Source organism: Abramis brama, assembly GCF_963993115.1.
Source record: "Abramis brama genome assembly, chromosome: 6".
Lineage (NCBI taxonomy): Eukaryota > Metazoa > Chordata > Actinopteri > Cypriniformes > Leuciscidae > Abramis > Abramis brama.
The window spans coordinates 34,442,319-34,464,454 of NC_139968.1; the positions used below are offsets into that span (position 1 = coordinate 34,442,319).

Here is a 22,136-nt window from a genome sequence, read left to right on the forward strand (position 1 = left end):
CTTAGACTTGTTCATATTTTTGGACACTGCTACTGTCACAACCATAACATGTCAACACCGTCTCTTTTGTATAAAAAAATATTAGATTAGATTATGACATAAATGTATACTTTTTAAGAAGAGGTCTGAAGTAGATAGCAACAGAGGGAAAAAAAGATGGCTAATGTGAACAACTCATGCATATCATGTGAAAGAGTATATTTTGTCACCACCGTCATACGTCACCACCGTCAGGTTTTCTGTCTGACGGTGGTGACGTACAGTCTGACGGTGGTGACAAAAACCTCCAAATGGTCCTCAACAAAGGCTAGAATATAATTGTTGATCACAATAAATACCAATATGGCCTGTAATGTTTCATTAACCTGTTTTATATTTGTATTTATGTAATTCTCCCTATATTTCTTCCATACAGGCCTACACAGCATGCTACTATTAAGCAATATAGCACGAGTGAGAGTGAGGATGTTCGTGGATATCCATGAACATCCTCACGAACACGAGTTTCTCTGAAACGCCTTTGGAGACTGCTTATGGTAGAGAAATGAACATTAAATTCATGGGAAACAGCTCTGCTGGACATTCCTGCAGTCAGCATGCCAATTGCAGGCTCCCTCAAAACTTGCGACATCTGTTGGAATGTGCTGTGCGATGAAACTGCACATTTTAGAGTGGCCTTTTATTTTGGCCAGCCTAAGGTACACCTGTGCAATAATCATGCTGTCTAATCAGCATCTTGATATGCCACACCTGTGAGGTGGATGGATTATCTCGGCAAAGGAGAAGTGCTCACTAACACAGATTTAGACAGATTTGTGAACAATATTTGAGAGAAACAGGCTTTTTGTGTACATAGAAAAAGTCTGAGATCTTTGAGTTCAGCTCATGAAAAATGGGGGCAAAAACAAAAGTGTTGCGTTTATAATTTTGTTCAGTGTAATTAGACCGGACCTAACTGCAGTATAACCATTGGTAACCATTCTTTCAATTCACTATTATGCCATGTTCATTTGGCTTACGTCATTTGGAATGCACATAGTGCACCTACTACCTACCTATATAGCACATACAATATCCCTTGTAGGCTATGCATCTCCCATGACTAAAGCCAAATGAAAATGGCATGACAACATTTAATTAAATCTAACATTCACTGTAATTCCCCCCCAATTTCATAGTCATTACTTTAGGTCAACTTTGACTTTATGTATTTTAGGAAGTTATGGCTAGGTAGCAGCTATCTGTGGAGGAGAAGAAACAGGGAATATCAAAAGAAGCGGAGAGAGATAATACACAGTGAGGCAGAGTTAAAGCAGAACTCGGCAACTCTAGTAATTTCTTCGCTGCATCTTCACTTTTTTTGTCGCGTGTTTTCTCAAAGAGCTCCCCCTACAGCTGTGGGCCGTATATTTCACAACACAGTCATAAAAAAAACTCACTTGAGGCACCCTCCTCCCCCTTTCTACCACTGCTCATGTGCATATGTTATTATCGTAGCCGGCCGAGGTGGGTAATACATCATACACAGTATCATATGGCATGTGTTTATGTCGAATTGCTGTAAAGCAGTTCGTGTTTCTCGCTTCTCGTTCTCGCTTCTCACAAGACTTCCAATTTCTATCTTGCCGGGACGGTAGTCCCCAAGTTGCAAGGTTGGTTTTCCGCATGGGAACGCTGGGGGGAGCGGGGAAAGTCACCAATATCACCAGAACAGGTTGTTTAACCATCCAAATTATTTCTAGACAGTTTTATTAAGTTAAAAAAGTTGCCAAGTTCTCCTTTAAAGGAGGAATACCTCAGAACGGAAAGGCAAAGATGGAAGAAGAGGGTGGAGGAAGGGAAGCTAAAAAAATTGCAATGACTTGAATGAAAGGGAAAAGAGAAGTCAGAGAAAGGCTTGGAAACATAGACAACAAGTATCAAGAGAACGTAAGAGAAAGGGCTCAGATCACCTAGAAACTCCCCCAAACAGTCCGGTGGATCAGGCCATACACGATCCAGCTCGGAGTAGGCAGGCTAAATGTTTATCACAGTGCTCAGGATTGTTATTTTTTGGACCAAATAGTTAAATAAAGTTGTTAAGCAAGAAGCCATTGACTTGAGTTGTATAAATTTTGGAATTGTATGTTGTAATGAGGACACTGTCACCACCGTCAGATTAGTGTCACCACCGTCAGAGGGAGTTTTATTTGTTTTAAATGAATATGCTTACAATATGTTTCTTCAGTGCTGTTGAATTATTAAAGTAATGGTATCTTTTAATACAAAAAATATGTTTGTTAAATAAAAAAACATAACTTTTTCTATTTAGGCTTAAAGTAAACGTTGTATGATGTTAGATCTTTTAAAGGAGTACACGTGAAACAGTATAAAACATGAAAAAAAGTGAATATTTAACACTTAACAGCAAATATGTGTACTAAGAATTCCAGATAATGATTTAAAAACTCTAAATACATATTAGACCAAATAAATAAAAAATTATTTGCTTTTTATTGTGTCTGACGGTGTTGACAAAAACAAAGTAATAACTGGAAAAACGCCTATTTTATGAAAAAAATACAAAATGAGGAGGTTGCACCGATATATTGCTGAACAGCCAAGACCTTGGTCTATAATAATATATCTTCAGATTTTGTAATTTTACTAACTTTTTATTTTCAAAATTAAAACCTGTTTTATCCAAATTCCCAAGAATCAGTGTAATGTGAGAGTGGAAAGATAGAGAGGAGTAAAAAATTACACCAAGATTTTTAACAGTACTAGATGGTTTGATAAGAGAGCCAGCGATCTCACAGGTGAAGTTGGTAGGAATTTTATTAGTGAGTGATGAGGGTCCAGTGAAAATAATCTCAGTTGTGTCCATATTAAGTTTTAGAAAATTTGAATGAAGCCAATCTTTTATTTCATGCACACAAGCAGAGATTTTGTCAGTTGTGAGAGATAAAGTCGATGTACAGGTAGTATATAATTGAATGTCGTCAGCGTAAAAATGATAATTAAAACCATGACGGCGGAGGATCTGACCAAGAGGTATTATATAGATTATAAATAATAATGGCCCAAGAACGGATCCCTGAGGGACACCGTGCTTCAGGGGGACAGTAGGTGAGCGAAAATTCTGGAGTGAAATGTAGAACAGTCTGTCAGAGAGATAGGAAGAAAACCAGGAAAGAGCAGCACCAGAAATACCCACATCCGAAAGGCGAGAAATGAGTAGTTGATGGGAGACGGTATCGAAGGCAGAGCTGAGGTCGAGCAGCAGGAGCATAGACAGAGAACCAAAGTCACCAGAGAGAAGCAGATCATTCAGTACCTTAACTAGTGCAGTTTCAGTACTATGCAAAGGGCGAAAACCAGATTGAAAAGGATCAAAAATATTATTTTCAACTAGAAAAGACTGAAGCTGGGAGGCAACAGTACTTTCTAGTAATTTAGCTATGAAGGGGAGATTTGAAATGGGACGATAATTAGATAAAACTGAGGGATCAAGGTTGGGTTTCTTGAGAACAGGGGTAACAGCTGCAGTTTTGAGTGACAGAGGAAATGAAGCAGAGGTAGGAGATGCATTGATGAAGTGAGAGATAGGTGCAGAGATGACTGAATGGCAAAGTTTCAGAAGAGTAGAAGGAGCAGGGTCAAGATGACAAGATGGGATTAAAACATTCAAAGATAGAAAGTAACTGGTTGGTGTTAGAGCAAACAGCATCAACATGAATATTAAAGTCACCAAGCAGTAGAATGGGAAGTGACAATGAGCAGGCAAGGGTCAACAGTTCACTGAGTTCAGAAAAGAAGTTGGACAGGACCTTAGGAGGTCGATAGAGCAAAATAATTATGAGAGAGTCAGCCTTCAAAACCATGTACTCAAATGTATTGGTGTCATGAATGTCAAGTTGCTTGATACGGAAGTTATCACGATGGATGATAGCGAGACCACCCCCTTTACCATGGGGTCGCGGTCTGGACAGATAATTATATCCATCTGGCGTAAGTAGATTTAACTGTAGAAAATCTTCAGCAACTTGCCAAGTTTCAGTGAGAAGAAAAATGTCAAGGTTATTGTCAGTGATCATTTCATTGAGATAAGGGGCTTTGTCCGAAATTGATTGACAGTTCAAAAGTGCAAAGTGATGGTGCGAGGGATTCAAATTAGGTGTACGTTGCTGATCGCTATCAGTGAGATAGATCAGAGAACGCTGAATGGTGGGACCGGCAGGCAGTTGTCTAGGCATGGACGATAGTCTATTGTTGGTCCAGATGCGAAACAGCTGCACAGACACGCACAGCGTTCTCAACGTCTTGCAGACAGCAGAGGTGGTCAGTGCAGTGACAACAGTTCAGGTCAGGGAGCAATAGTGAGAAACGGAGTAATCAATACAGAGTTCCGATGAAAAAGAAATAAATATCCGAACCAGACAAACAGTACAAACAATCCAGGATACGAAGCGGCAGCACAAACGCGCACAGCGTACTCGACCCGGAAACCGGAAGCATAATTGTTAATCTTAAGCATCATGTTAATCTTTCCTATTTTGACTGCCCTAAAAACTTCTCATTTGTGTGCTCTAAGCGATGTCACGCGTTTTTAAGCCAAAACATTTTTTTGTCACATCCAGCAAACATCTCCTCACTATCCGCTAGCTGCCTGTCCCCTGAACACACTGTAAAAAAATACGGTCTCTGTAGATAGCCCAGGCTCCACAAACGGCAAGAAAAACAAACTGGCCCAGCCTGGACCACGAAACATAACAAACAGTGTTCCAGCCAATCACCGACAAGAATGATTTGGGGGTGGGGGGGTTAGTGCGCGTGCACATGAAGGGGGGTGTGTCTCTCGTTATTCTCAACCCATTCACAGTGATTATTGGCGACAGGGGTCCGAACTGGGTCCTGAAATTATGGCATACTACAGTAAGTCTATTAGTATGTCATACTGTAATTTCGACAAAAAGTCACAATTTCAAAACTTTGTATGTGATATTTTCAACTTTTAAGTTATAATTGAATTTTTATTATCAGCATTTTGACTTAGACTGTCATAATTTTTTTTATTTTTTTATTATAATAAATTAACAGACCATCATTGTTTATCCTTTGTGGTGGAAATGGGCTTCCATATTATACAAAAGAAACAAACGCATACTTATCTACATCTAAAATGATAAAAATACTCAATAACAGTGTATTGTCTCACCGATTCCTGTACGTTTCTTTTGTTGAATGTTGTCTCAGCATAAATTATCTCTTCTGAACAAGACGTCTCAGCTGTTTAAACAATAATAGATCCATTAAAACCTGCAAAATTCAATCTTACAAAGATGGTTCTTCACAATATGTGTTATTGTTAGGGCTTTCAAATGTAAAGAAATAAACTTAACACTGCCGATTTTAAAAATAGCATTAACTTTCACCACACACAAAGTTCTTAAACAAATATGTGTTTGTCATATTTAGAGAGACATTTACACATAAATCAAACCAATTGGGTTGTTTATTTGTATTAACAAAAGTCATCATTCATTTAGATTTTAATTTGAGCACCAGCTGCATGAAAGTGTTTTTTTTTTTTTTTTTTTTTTTCTGTTTATGAATTTTCAATGTGTATGCTGTGTGCGAGTGAGACGAGTAAAGAGCGATGTTGAGGACCATTATAAAGACACAAATTCCAAAATGACTGCATTCTACAGAAAATAACTTCACATATTAGTTTGGTTTCATATAAAGGTTAACTACAAAATTGAGAATCATTTGAATTAAATGATAGAATTATCAGTTGACTTGTTTAAAGCATATTTTCAAAGTATTATTTTTTTATAATACTTGTTTAAAAGCTGTAGGTAACACTTGCCTTTGTCAATTTTTCTACATTTCCTGCAGATCCAGAAGATCCCGAATCCAGCAACAATCATCAGAGATCCAGCAGAGATCAACACTATCAGAGACACTGAGACTGGAGGAACTGAAGGAGAGGAAAAGAGAGTCATTAGTGTAAGTGAATGAGTCTGATACAACAGAAGACAGAGATCAGGTCAGTAAACACACACATCTATCATCAGTGCTGTGGTACCTGCACATGTGTGACAGAGTGTGTTGATGTCCAGATGTGTGGTCTGGTTGCTGATGGGATTGTTCAGCACACAGCTGTAGGTGTTTTTATCCTGATATTCCACCTCCAGAGGTAGAGAGAGACTGATGCTGAGATCACACACACTGATGCTGGACAATACACTGATTCCTGCGTACCAGGAGAGAGTCGCATCACACACATTCAACACTGATGAACACACCAATGAACAATTCTGGTGTAATGATGATGATGAAGAACAGTTTCTGCTGATGACAGGAACAGGCAGACGAGCTGGAAAACATCAGAGAATGAGCAGAAATATGAACACAACAATCAACAATTAAGTGAATAGTAATACATTTTGTGTTGAGTGAGTGTTTAGTGTGTTCATGGTCACTAAATGTATCTGTAATCTCAAACTATAAAATGATTAAACATTTGAATATGTAAATAGAATTTGTGAATGTTTGGACAAATGATCTCTACTCACCATAGACAGAAACATTGAATATTTTTGATGCTTTTTCAGCTCTAATTATCTCTAGTTGATAAACTCCAGTATGTTCAGTTCTGGTGTTTGTGATGGTCAGAGATCCAGTTTGATCGTCCAGCTTCAGTCTGTCTTTGAATCTCCCATCAGGAACACCATCATATGTGGAGAAGATTTGTTTCTTTTTTTTTATTTTAGCTATAAGAGACTTTTCAGCTCCAAATGTCTACCGTATATCTTCATCTTCACGTATTTCAGTATTGTCAGTATTTAGAGTGACAGAATCTCCCTCCATCACTGACACTGAATCACTAAACACACCTGATGAACAAACAGATGGCAACACTTTTTTTCAATAAACAATTAGAAGTTATCTCTAATTAACTGTCATTAGAGTATTAGTAGACTGTCTGCTCTATATCTGCTAACACTTTATTTTGATGCTCCTCAACAGATATTCTACTGACTATAAGTAATTTGGCAACTAACCATAACCTAACAGTCTAATACTCTAATGAGCGTTAGTTGACATGTAGTTGCAAAGTTATTTATAGTCAGTAGAATGTCTAAAGTGGACTATCTAAATAAAGAGGAACCAAACAAATTCACAGATTAAGGTTTCTGATGGTTTACAAAGCCTGAAATATCAACAGTCTTTATATGTGCTGTAAACTTCTAACCGCTACCGTTAAAGAGAGATTTTCTGAATCAAGCAGTGAAACATTGCAGTGCTTACAGGTTGCTAGGAAATATATTTACAGTATCAATTAATGGACTAATACGGCAGCATCATTTGTGGAAAAAAGGAGAGATAATAGCTTAATGCTACTAATCTTATGCAAGAATTATTATTATTATTATTTTTATTAATACTTTTAAAAATGTAAATTTTTAACAAGCAAATTATTCAACAAGCCGTAATACTTTAGAGTGTCGTACTAAATATTACAGGCTATTTAATATAGTAAAAAACATAAATGCATTAATTCCAGATATGAACTCAAAGCGGACAGGTTTCCAAAAACAACAACAACTTTTCCCATCATATATGAGTTTACTTTTAAGATTAACTTTGACCCTGTTCTTTAATGTAAAGGAACGCAATTCAGGCTCAAAATTATGGTTTAAATGTAAATCTGATTATTTCACAGTTTAAAGTTTGGCACAAGAGATTTATTAGTTAAAACTTAAATTAATATGGTGCAACACATCCTAAAACTTTAAATTGTTTTAAAATGATCTGCTGTTGAGGAATATCAGTGTATAAAGTTACATATTTATTAAAAACAAATACATGATAATTATTGCAGATTGAACATGCAAGTTAATTGTGCATATATGTGACCCTGCACCACTAAACCAGTCATAAGTCGCACGGGTATATTTGTGGCAATGGCCAACAATAGGTTGTGTGGATCAAAATTATTGATTTTTCTTTTATGCCAAAAATCATTAGGATATTAAGTAAAGATCATGTTCCATGAAGATGTTTAGTAAATTTCCTACTGTAAATATATAAAAAATATTTTTTTGTGAGTGAATGCAGCACAATCGCAAACATAAATGGACAACTTTAAAGGCAATTTCTCAATGGTACGATTTTTTTGCACCCTCAGATTACAGATGTTCAAATAGTTGTATCTCGGCCAAATATTGTCCTATCCTAACAAACCATACATCAATGCAAATATTATTTATTCAGCTTTCAGTTGATGTATGAATCTCAATTTTAAATAAGTGACCCATGTGACTGGTTTTGTGGTCCAGGGTCACAAATACACTTCTGATGTGAATCCATTAAAAATGTATTCGAAGATTAAGAAAACAGATTTACAGAAAATATCAGAAATTTCCATTTTCTCTAGAGATTTCCATTAATTTCCATGCCTTTCAACATTGTATTTCAGTTTAAAATTCTGAACAGAGACTGAATTCAAAGTGAGTAGATTTCCTAATATTCGTGATTCGTCTGGTACATAACAGCAGATGAAAATAACTTCATTTGAACAGTAGAGCAGCTTTATTACTCTAATATGGGAAAAGAAAATGTTTTTATAACTTGCCGATTAGACTCAAGCAGCACAAACAGAACAAAACAAACATGTGAAACATTTCCTTCAGTTGTTCAGTGTCTGATCTAAAATATTTCCTGCTAAACATACAGCAGAAGTGTTGATGTGGTGTGTGAATCCTCCCACGACACAGTTTGACCCTCCTAGTTTCACAACCCCGCATTTTCATGATGTACTATTATAGTTCATCTCAACTTTAACTGTTCTTAATAGTCAATATATTCCTTATTTTTGTCATTTAACTTGCTTTTTGTAAGGTACAAAAGCTTTCAAATGGTACCTTATTTAGGGGGTGCATATTAGTATTGTAAATGTATGTACATAAAGTGTACATGTTACTGCCGAAATGGAACATAAGGGCTTTCGCACCGGGTAGTTCTAGAAACTAGCCACCAGGGTGGTTCCCCGAAAACTAAATGTTCCCGAAAACTAGGGCCATTTTCTTGGTTGAATTCGCATCGCCATTAGGAACTCTGAATGCATTTTACCTATTGGGTCACCAAAATGTATTTTTAAAAGCTTTTTGTATTAATTGAAATGTCTCCTTTGATAAAGTTTAAAAATAATGACATGAATTTTATCTTTATATTAGAAATAATCTTGTTTTTTTCAGTTGACACCACCTACTTTGTCATGTCCCTCATGGCCTTCTGAAAATGTACTTGGGATATGAATACTAAAATTAGAAAAAAGTCCATACATTTTGCCCTTCCCATGAATATCTGTCTGTGCTTTTTTGCTGGTAATGTTTTTTTTTTTCTCTCATTAAATTCATAATTATTAATTAAAATCACATTATTTAGTTCTGTACCTCAGTAACCCCTCAACCCCGTTACACAAATCATTCTCCCCCCATAAAAATAATGAACGTATCCTTGTGTGACTTCAATAACAGGAAGTAACATATAAGTCTTCTGAACAACATTGTGTGCAGACACAGGCAAGTTACCACCTTCTTTTATAACTATAACTTATTTAGAATTGTGATATTGTGGTTGTCAAGCTCAACGACTCAACCCTGTTACATCAAAATAAAGATATAAATCTATTACTTGTGAAAATTATTTTTATTTCAACAATATACATGATTTCTTAATATCATGCATGCCATGTGCTCTCCTGTTATTCACTTCATGTAGAGCAGTGGCCATTTTGAGCAAAAAATCACAACCCCGTCACACTCAACCCCATTACTTCTTTGCCACGAAGCGTGCGTACATGAAAAAAAAAAACCACACACACACACACACACACACACACACACACACACACACACACACACACATACACATAAAAAGCACACATTGTTTTATTTTGAGGTAGATATAAACCAGGTTAAATCAGGATAAATCAGGTTAAATCAGGTCAAAGGGTCTATGAGGATGGAAAAGTACCTAACAAGCTCAGAGAGAAGATGTGTATAGGTAGTTGACAAGATGGTACTAAAAATGTTAATCAAAAATGATGGATTGCACTAGAACACTGCAGGTGCAGAGAATCATGTTACCTGAGATTTTTTAAAAATGATTTTAAAAAGATTTTTCCACCTATTAAAAGATGTCTCCGGGAAAGATGATTCTAACGGTAGCGAGATCTCGAGGCGGAGCAAAAAGAGAAAGACAGCTGATTGGCTACCTTGTGATAAGAAAATGTATAAGACCTGAAGTTCGGCTATTGCAAGTCAGATGAACAGCTGCATCTCACTTTGTTGCTTGGTACACAACTCGGAACTTGCCCCCCTTATTATGTGGAGTACAGAAAATTCTCTCCTTTTTACAAGAGCTCTTTAAACGCGGGGCGTTCCCCGTCCACGCTCAAAGTATATGTAGCGGCAATAGCAGCATTTCACGCTCATATGGCTTGGCAATCACTGGGAAGAAGGGACCTGGTCGTGCGCTTCCTCAAAGGTGCCAGAAGGCTAAACCCACCTCGACCCCCCTCCGTGCCTGTCTGGGACCTCTCCATGGTCCTGGAGGCCATGACCTGACCTGAAGCCTCTTTCACTCAAAACTGCTCTCTTGCTGGCGCTAGCGTCAGTCAAGTGAGTAGGTGATTTGCAAGCGCTTTCAGTAAGTGCCTCCTGCCTTGAATTCGGGCCTAACGACTCCAGAGTTCCTAAAGTGCTCTCCACAGGAGTACAGGTCATTTCACTGCCAGCTCTTCCCTCGTCAGAGGATGAAAGAGATGTGAATTTGCTCTGCCCTGTCAGGGCCATTAGAGTTTATTTAGAGCGTTCTGCCCCGTTCAGTCAGTCAGAACAGCTCTTCGTGTGTTTTGGCGGCCACTCCAAAGGACTCGCGGTCACAAAGCAGAGATTATCACGCTGGATAGTGGACGCTATCTCGCTGACTTATGAGTCTAAGGGCCTCCAGTGTCCCATAAGCGTCAGAGCTCATTCCACGAGAGGTATGGTCTCATCTTGGGCATGGTCGAGTGGAATACCAATTGAAGATTGAAAGCCGGCTGGGCCTCCTCGTGATATTATAACATGGAAGTTCCCGCTTTGCAAGCAAAGATTCTTTCAATATAATAAGTGTTAAGCACATAACTATAAGGCCAATGCATATATCTGGTTCATACATATTAAAACAAACAGGTTTCGTGAAATGGCCAAATCGTACTGGTTTCGTGGAATGACTTCTTTAGTATACAATCTGTTTAAAAGCCCTGTCTAATACGTTATTAGATATAACTTTTATACAAAGAAAGTAGACAGTATATGAAAAAGTCTTAGCATTTGCTGTGTGGTTGATATCCAGTGTCGCTAACTGATCATGTTTCGTTTGGTCTCCTCAACGTTGCGTTGGATTTCCTCCTTAGTTATAAGGTCGAGAGGTCGAGAGGTCGATTTATCACTGTTTTCCATGTTCAAAGAGTTAGTTAGTGTTGTATAAACTGTGGCTGCATCCGAAAACCTAGACAGTGACTTGTTGCCTCCCTGCCCTGTCAGACAGTGACTTGGCAGACAGCGTTTACACAAATAAAGATACCTCACCAACTGATTTCAGACAGACTTCTGAGGCAGCGTAACAATTTAATGACTGATGACAAAATAGAGAGAGCTTTGGTGACAAAAAATATATATATTTAATTACTACAATACAAACTTCCCGCTAGAAATGTCATCAAAAGAGGGAAAAGCTGGTCAAAATCACTTCACACACAAACTGACCACTGACCTCAAATTTCAAACGCCATCTTTATTTTTCAGGGATTGGAACGCACAGGATTGTGGGATTTGTCGAGGGAACCAGTGTGATGCTAACTGCCGGTTGGCCTACAAGGAGACGTCATACCTTCACCACTCTGTAGTGCTGGTTTAGACCCTAATCTGAAGTAGGAGCTAAATTAGTTCCTCCAAAAGGAGTTCCTAGAACTAAAGTTCTTTACCAGTTCTTGGGGTGTGAACACACCAAAAACTGGGTACTTCTGTCAATAGTTCTAGGAGCTGTGAAAAGGTTTCTGGTGCAAAAGCCCCTATTAGTACCTTTTGAAAAGATACCACCTCAGTGACCCCATTTCCAGAAAAGATGGGACATTTTGTAAAATGCAGTAAAATCAAGAATATATGATTTTATTAATTCTCTTGAACCTTTATTTAACTGCAAAAAAGAAAAAAATTCAAATGTTTCCACTGACCAACTTAATTGTATTTGGTAAATATAAACACATTTTGATTTTGATGGCTGTAACACATTCCAAAAAAGTTGGGACAGAGGCAAAATATAAGTGAAAAGATTACTGTCATGGCTAAATTGCAAAAATGTTTAGAAAAAAAAAACGACATTGAGTTCTCAGTCCCAAAGACAAAAGGGACCACCCAGACTTTCATCAGCGTCAGATGCAAAAGCAAACATCTGGGTGGGTGACTTGCATATTCGTGAATTTATCATTGACATGGAGTTAGAGATAAAATTGTCTGCCACTTCACAGTGCCAGTTTCACTGAAGTTCATCTTCTGAGTCAGACTAAAACTGCTGCGGTCGGTTTTCTACAGAAGTGTGGTTTTGTCTGTTGGTGGACAAACATCTTGCAGGTGAGAGTGTGTTTTCAGTGTTTAGTTTGTAGGTGAAGAGCTTCTTCCTGTCCTGATACTGTCAGATTGATTTAAAAACAAACAAGATGAGCAACTGTTTGACACAGAGGGAGAGAAACGGTAACACAATTATCACATTTAACTGTTCAAAAGTTTAAAATGTGTCTTTTTTTCAAATTGGTTGGATGGAAGGAGAAAGTTGATACATTATGATTCCAGTCATTTTCTTACCCACAATCTTTATGTAGAAAACAAGCTATTTAACAGTTTTAAGTGCTTCAATGTTTCTGTCATTAGTAATTCACAACATTTTCCTTTGAGGATGTTAAAATACAGTTTAATATTTAGTTAAATCAACCCAATAAATGAAAACGTGAGCTCTGACTCAGTATTAAAACATAACTGAGATCATCTCTATCACCTTCACATGCACATCAAGTGTCACAATTTTCACATTATGTCACATGACTCTTGATCTTAAAGTAAACTATTGCATTGTGTTGTAATGCTGTTTTAGCTGCTGTAATTCAAAACCCACCAGATGGCGCCACTCAATATGGAGAATGAATTTGAGATAACGTGACAGTAAATACAGTCAATAATAATTGTATCCATTTATCATTACAGCTTCAGGTCTGTCTTCAGTTCCTATAGCAGGAATTATGTTGTTCTGCTGACTGCTGATGTGATTTACTATAAAAGTAGTAACTCTATGTAAAAATATGTATTTTTATTCTAATAGACCAAAGTAATTTGAGTATGTTATTATTATTATTATTATTATTATTATTATTATAAACAGGCATCATGAGGCAGCGCAGTGATCAGTTACATGTATTATTTATTTAGTTTATTAGTAGTGGGAGAAACGAAGCTTTTCGAAACTTCGAAATCAATTGAACCATTGCTTCGAAAAAATGATTCACTGTTTTGAATCACTCGAATCTCCACACGCTGGCGACCCCTGCTGGTCAGAACTGTGGAAATGCAGCGAAAACTCAGACCAAACATCCATAAAAACACCTTTTACAAACCCATTGTAAACGTTTTTATTGAATGCGTAATCTATTAAAGGCAATTAACAAATTATATAATAGCATTAAATAAAAAGTGTCTTTAATATGTTTTATTTTTTATATAATAGCATCAAATAAAAAGTGTCTTTAATATGTTTTATTTTATTAAATTGTAGGACTTTTGGTTAATCAGACCAGTAAGTGACTTTTAACTACAGCTCTTCCTTTTTATTGTACAAATGTGTCATTAAATGTCTGGAAATGTATGAAATTGATCCGAGATCAGGTAAAAACATAGACAGTATATAAACTGGACACAGCGCGACCCCATTGGATTCAACGAAGAAAAGTGAAGTCAATTAGAAGCACTAACTTCCTGATGGCTGAGCGTACTGCGCAGACTCAAACTGAGCTTGACGACGTAGATGTGACGTGAGCAACCCGTCTGTCTTCTAGTAGCTGTGCCAAGAGAAATCTGAATCATTCCCTTCTGAAACTTGCTGAGACGGAGAGCGTGAGTAGGAGCTGTCCATGAGCTAGCAGCAGGAGAAACTTTTGCTAAGTATTCTGATTAATTACTTTGTTATTTTGCCTCTTCCTCTCCCCGATTGCCCGCGAGCTTCTCCTCCTGTCCATACGGTAATCTCTCTACTGTGCGACAGAGAGTCACGTGGTTATGACGCAATTGTTAGCCTATTTTTACAAAAACTGCTTCTACGGGGCCATAACGTAAGATACAAGGTAATGGAGCCTTTTATACATTTTCGTGTTTCTTTAGAAATAAATAATGGACAAATGGAGTCTTTAAACGCCTCAGATGTAAAGTTATTCGCTGTCAAAGTGACGCCAAAATGAATGGGAGTCAATGGAATGCTAACAGCAGGTGATGGTCCGCTAGCCAATGGCGGCGCCCGGGGGAAACTTCAAAATAATATGAAACCCTGCCCCCCTGGGTAAAAATCATGTGGACAACCACTGGTTCATGGGTTCACAGATATCATCGCCCCCTAGCGGCAAACCATCGACATTTCCGAACAGTTATGACATAACGGAACCTCTTCTACTGAAATCATGTGACTTTGGCTTTCGGATTGTTTCGAAACAAATTATTTAAAAAAAATTCGAAAGTGCCCATAATTATTTCATATTTGTTCTTCAGCTCATCCTCTGTGAGACCAGCAGCTGTATTTATAGCGCACTGTCTCGGGTAAAAGTAGCACTGTTAGTATAGAGATGTGTTTTTCTGCTTTAGACGAGAGAATTTTCTATTTATTTAAACAGATGTAGACCAAGTGATCGAGAACAGTGAAGGGTGATATCAAACTTTTATAAAGTTTCCATGTGTTAATGTTAAGCTAAATATAAAACATTTAGTTAAGCTTCTGGATGCTGTGTTATTTGTGCACCATTAAATTAAACTAATACACAGCAACAAAATTGCAGACTAAACAATAGTGCTTATGATATTGCATGTGTAAAAAAAAAAAAAAAACATTAGATGAGTCAGAAGAAAAACATCCCGGCAGAGAAGCTGTATTTGATCACTGTTTTGTCCAATTTTCATACACGACCTCCTTTGATTTCTGCAAGAAAAAATATACAGTCAATCAATATACATTTAATTGATTGTAGCCTATGGCCTAACCTGGGTATTGCCCATCATTTGCATAAGTTTGATCTCTTGTTGATCACGGTCACTGTCCCGTATCGGCAGAAGTCATCAGCCTATTCAAATGAATGATGTTCGATCGCTTTGTCATTGTCACTGATAATCACACACTTGTAACAAATAGGCTTATTCAGAGCTTTGCATCTGTGAGAATCTTATTTACTAATAAATCTGCAACACTTATGTGTGGTGAAAGGATACTTTGCGATTTTGTGCTAAATAAATAAAAAAGTGAAACCAGACTTAATTTGACCCAATTGCACTGTATGCCATTCACCATGCAGAAAATAATACTTGTGTGAATAAGTGACTGATTTCAGTTACTAATGTTGGGGGCGGGACTTCAGATTCTAGAGAGCATTTGATAGGACAGTAAATCTGATGTGAAGCTGAAGTGCAGAATGATGTCTTCAAAAATCATTGATTAATATTGGCAGAAGTGAGAGATGGAAAGTTTTGAACTTATATCATCTAAATGTGAATCTTGTCATTGTTTTGGAGCACACTAGCTTTAAAGAGTTAGTTCACCCCACAAATGACAATTAGAAGATTTTTTTTGGTAACCAGACAGTTGATGGACCCCATTATAGACTTCCATTATAGCATAAAATAAAAAAATAAAGTCAGTGGGGACCAGAAACTGTTTAGTTATTGTACCAACATTCTTCAATATATATTTTTTTGTGTTCAACAGAAGAAATAAAGTCATACAGGTTTAGAACAATTTGAAGGTGAGTAAATTATGACAGAATTTTCATTTTTGGGTGAACTAACCCTTTAACATATTCATACCAAAAGCCAAAAACTTCAACATCAACTTCAAGTAATAACAAGATCCTTTTGTGATTTCTCCTTGCAGCAAAGTCAGATTGATTATAGGGTAGGCTATTGCAACGTTATCTCACGATCAATTTGTAAGAATTCATAAAAGGTGGCTAATTCGTATGAATGAGATCAGGTTGGGTATATTGATGGACGCCATCAAACCGCATAAGGATGAGGCACAAACCGCATTTTTTAAAAAATATATTATTAATTTTATGGTACTTTTGCCTTTCGAGTAACGAAAAACAACACCAAAATAATGTAGCAAGAACGTTTAATTGTATTGATTTTTTTTTTTTTTTTTTCGGAATTGACAAATCTGCGCCAATTGTTCACATCTGGAGTCACATAAACATCCATAGGGTTGAATCGTAACTTCTGGTAAAATGTCAACTCACCCCTTTGTAATGGTATAGCCTAAGGTGTTTTTTGTTTTGTTTTTTTCATACAATTGTCGTTATTTTATTTACATGCCGTTGTTCCTGCGTAGGCCTACATGTTTAAGCATATTTCCAAGTGGCAAATAAAACGGCACGATTAAATAAGGACGAGCGACTTAGGCAGCTCTTCCTCATCAAGTCTCCCCGACCACGACAAACACGAAAGTCTTCTTTTACAACCTACAATGGAGATAAACTTTCTTCCGGGAAACACAACGTGGTAGTATGGTGCAATCAAGTCCTCCTGGGAAGTTCGTACGTACGAGGTGGGAAGTCGTGCTTATAACGGCATGTGCGTTCAAGTCACTTTCGTCGGAACAAGATGGCGGAGAACTTTCTCTTAATTAATTACACAAAAATACAATAAGGTTCTTAAACTCTTGTTCTAGAAAATGAAGAACAAAGAAATGTGCATCAGGTGTACTTTGTATTTTTATGTTTTTAATTAATTTATGAAGCCACTGCCAACTCATCGTTACATATTGCATTGTTATATTATAATACTATCATATTCTGTGTTGGCGATTAGCTAACTGCGCTGTAAATAGAAAAGCATGACAATATCACAGCTAAATACCTTTACGTATTGTGTATTCCGCCATGTTAATCACTGACACGCCCCCAACTTGTAAAGATCGGAGCTTAGAGAAAATCCCGAGCTCCCCACTGGTATTTACGACATTGTGGTGGCGTTCAAGTGCGTTCAACTCGTAAATACGATCTATACGAGATTACTTGAACGCACCAGTAGGCAGACACAGCAGTTATAGTTCACTTTAAAAATATGCAGTGAAAGTGAATGGTGACTGAGGCTGACATACTGCCTAAAATAAACTAATAACAGTGCGGTGAGTAAATTTAAGACTTTTTTTTGTTGGATGAACTAATCATTGAATATAACCATATTTTATTGTTAGTGAGGGAAAATACAATACATCTGTTTACTGACCGTCTGATGCATATTGATTACAAAAATTCAAACAGACAACAACTTCTTGCAACAGATTCATGAATGGTCTTACCTTTTTTCGTCTTTTTGGTTTATACAATGCAGAATCATTCATGTCTTTCTCCTGGGTCTGAACTGCATAAACAATAACATAATGCATACAAGTATAAAAACAACATTCAATCTATTGAAATTGGCCTTATAAAAGATAAATATTTCAACATATGCATTAATTGTTTGATCTCGTTACCTATTTTTTTCCTGCAGATACAGAAGATCCCAATGACTGCAGCTACAATCAACAGAGATCCAGCAGAGATCAACACTATCAGAGACACTGACACTGGAGGAACTGAGGGAGAGGAAAAGAGAGTCATTAGTGTAAGTGAATGTGTCTGATGATGAAGAACATTGTGAAGAGTTACTGCTGATGACAGGAACAGGCAGAAGACGAGCTGGAAAACATGAGAGAATAGAGAGAAATATTAACAATCAGTCTATTTTAGTTATTGTGAATTGGTGTTTAGTGTGTTAACGGTCACTGAATGTGTCTTTTATTATGACCGCCGCTAGCATAGCTAGCGAAAGCGGTCATATAGGGATTGTCAATTTTTTTTTTTTTTTTCGTCATCTACTGAATTTTTCGTCAACGATACCAGGGACACCGAAACACCGGGGAACATGAAATTTGGTGGGCATGTAGCCCCACTAGACTTTTACGGAAAAATTTCGTTTGGTCCCCGGGGGCCACTCCCCCCCCGCGCTGGGCCCCCCCAAACCAAAAAAATGCAGTTTTTCCTAAATAACTACCTGAACCGTGGCACCGAGGATGAAGAAATTTTTATGGTATGTTGGTCTTAAGGGCCCACATCAACCTAGCCCATAATCACTCATTTGTGATTTGCGCCCCTCCCATAAAAAATGAAAATGCAATATTATTCTGCTTTAATCGCCCCTATCTTCAGTTGAGATGTTCAGAACTGCACCATATTTCATGTGTATGATTAACTTGACATCCTCTGGGGGTATGCTAAGTTTCATAGAATTTCATCCATGGGGGGTATAAAATAAATTCATTTATGTGCACATTTAGTGACTGTACACTCATCGGCCTGTAGATGGTGGTGTTGAGCGAAGGGTTGCTGGTTTAGGATGATACTGTCACTAAGGTTGCCAACTGTCCCGAATTAGGCGGGACGTCCCGTATTTTGGGCCTAATTTATTTGTCCCGTGCGTGACCTCCCGTGTCCCGTTTTTTGACAAGCTGATAAACCACTGACTGATACAACAGCAACAGCAGCAGTGCTGACCACGACACTTGAGAATGATCACCGACACCTGTCATCATCCAATCACAGCTTTTTTTAATCACTGTTTTGAGACAAATCATTGTTTGATTTGCGAACATCCTCTGCCGTCTGGTCGCTTCCGCTTCAAGCCGGACTCGTCTCGCGCTAACGGTAATTTCCTTTCACTGTCCACGTTTTGATTTCGGCTAATCAATTTTGGCGAATGCAAACAACGTGATTATTGTTCATGAGTCTAACATCCAGCCACGCAAGAAAACATGTAATCTACCTGAGGGAATAATGCTCAAAAAACATTTCTGATTATTATTAATGTTTTAAAGCTTTTAGAAAGTACATAGAAAGCTTTTGTAACATTATCTTAACTGTCACTTTTGATTAATGTAATGCATCCTTGCTGACTATTGAACTTTAAGCCTAGTGTATAATGTTAAAAAAACTTTCTATTTTAGATAAATGCTGTTATTTTGAACTATGGTTTGTTTGTAATGTGACTTTTTTCATGTATGACATTAAAATTATTTTTAGAATTAAATACATAAATAGGTTAAGCAATACAAATGTGTTTATGTCTGATAACCTTTTAAACACAAACTTAACTGCAGACACTGAAATGACGTACACTGTGTGATACAGTACAAATATTTTGAGTGTCCCTCATTTTCCTATAAATAACCACGATTGTCCCGCATTTTCCTTTTCTGAAGTTGGCAACCCTAACTGTCACACACACACATGCAGGAATACAAACAAACGCAAGCATGCACACACACTGACATCCACACGCACAGACACACACCCATACACACACATACAAATCCACATGCACAGACACACACGCACAAACACACACGCGCACACACATGTACGCACGCATACATACACGCACAGACACACACACACACAGACACACACATACACATACACAAACACACACACACACACACACACACACACACACACACACACACACACACACACACACACACACACACACACACACAGACAGACATGCACATACTACTACTTTTTTTAGGTATATACATAAACACGCAATACAGCCAAATTGCTCCACGTCATTTATTTTTGTGGAAAGCCAGTGCAGGCCTGAGCGGCGGTCATATTTTGTACCGCCATGCGGTACATCTAGTTTCTAACTATAAAATGAACATGTGAACGTTTGGACAAATTATCTCTGCTCACCATAGACAGAAACGCTGAATGTTTTTGATGTCAGGTTAGCTCTAATTATCAGTAGTTGATAAACTCCAGTATGTTCAGTTGTGGTGTTTGTGATGGTCAGAGATCCAGTTTGATCGTCCAGCTTCAGTCTGTCTCTGAATCTCCCATCAGGACCATCATATGTGGAGAAGATTTGCTCATTTTTTTTTATTTTAGCTATCAGAGAGTTTTCAGCTCCAAATGTCCACCGTATATCTTCATCTTCACGTATTTCAGTAAGATCAGTGTTTAGAGTGACAGAATCTCCCTCCATCACTGACACTGAATCACCAAACACACCTGGAGAACAGACAAATTTACACAGATTAAGGTTTCTGATGGTTTACAAAGCCTGAAATATCAACCGTCTTTACATGTGCTACTGTAAACTTCTAACCGCTACCGTTAAAGAGAGATTGTCTGAATCAATCATTGAGAGAAAACATTGCAGCAGTGCTTATGAATTGCTTATAAAATGAATATAAATATGTTAAAAAATAAAAATATTTACAGTATCAATGAATGGACTAATACAGCAGCATAATTTATGTAAAAAAAGGAGATAATTAAAATTTAGCGGAAGTACGTAGGAGGGCGGAGCCAGTCTAGAGATAATGGCTTAATGCTACTATTATTATGCAAGACTTATTATTATTATTATTACTATTATTATTATTATTCATACTTGTACATACTTGTATTCATACTTGTACAGATAAAATATTAAACAAGCAAATGATCCAACAAGCCGTAATACATTGGATTGTCATTCTAAATATTACAGGCTATTTAATATAGTAAAAAACATAAATGCTTAATTCCAGATATGAACTCAAAGCAGACAGGTTTCCAAAAACAACAAAAACTTTTTCCATCATATACAACTTTAATAAGGAGATTAACTTTGACCCTGTTCTTTAATGTAAAGGAACAGAATTCAGTATCAATGTATAAAGTCACATATTTATTAAAAACAAATACATGATAATTATTTATCATACTTTATTACATAAAGTGTACATATTACTCCCGAAATGGCACATAATAGGCGCTTTCGCACCGGGTAGTTCTAGAAACTAGCCACCACGGTGGTTCCCCGAGAACTAGGGGTGTAACGATACCCTAATTTCACGATTCGATACATATCACGATACTGAACTCACGATACTATATTATTGTGATACTCCAAGACATATAATAAAAGGTTAAGAAAAAATGTACTGTTGATTAAATGCTAAATTTGATATAACATTGTGGGTGTAAATGAATAGGCTTGGACAATGGTGACACCAGAATAAATATATTCATGATTCTGAACCTGAAAATACAGAATTATTTTAGACGAATATGCTTGCACTCTGTCACTGGCTAGATATATTTAAAATAATGTAGACCCCTGTTACATAAGACTTATAACATAAGCATTATCAGGACCAACTAATATTCCCCCATTATTATACATGATATTCAACATAATATATTGTAGTTTAATGTAGTACTGACTCTGAAAAGTTTTCTCACAGGGTAATTTTTATTTTGGGTGAACTATCCACGATACATATTGTTGCATTTTTGTATTGCGATATATTGTGACACGATATATTGTTACACCCCTACCGAGAACTAAATTTTCCTGGTTGCAACGCCATTAGGAACTCTGAAGTGACGTAAGCCGCGATTGTTGTTGTGACTTTTATTTTGACAGCGCTGAGAACACCAGAGCCTGATAACACAGCACTCTTATTCTCCCTCTATAGTTTACAATCTGTTTAAAAGCCATGTCTAATACATTATTAGATAGAACTGTTATACAAAGAAAGTAGACAGTATATGAAAAAGTCTTTGCATTTGCTGTGTGGTTGATATCCAGTGTTGCTAACTGATCATGTTTCGTTTGGTCTCCTCAAAGTTGCGTTGGATTTCATCCTTAGTTATAAGGTCCAGAGGTCAATTTATCACTGTTTTCCATATTCATAGAGTTAGTTAGTGTTGTAAATATATAGGCTATAAACTGTGGCTGCATCTGAAAACCAAGACAGTG

General features: G+C 37.1%; 1 protein-coding gene across 1 annotated transcript; it reads right to left on the reverse strand.

Moving 5' to 3' along the window:
• Positions 1–14,301: 14,301 nt before the first annotated feature.
• Positions 14,302–20,389, reverse strand: LOC311084810 (uncharacterized protein). Its single transcript, XM_084117107.1, has 4 exons — positions 20,078–20,389; positions 17,818–17,919; positions 17,641–17,702; positions 14,302–15,267 (listed from the first exon to the last, which is right to left on the reverse strand). Exons 1-4 carry the CDS (start codon positions 20,367–20,369, stop codon positions 15,226–15,228), a joined length of 498 nt encoding a protein of 165 aa, XP_083973233.1. The 5' UTR covers positions 20,370–20,389; the 3' UTR covers positions 14,302–15,225.
• Between the last annotated feature and the right edge of the window lie 1,747 nt (positions 20,390–22,136).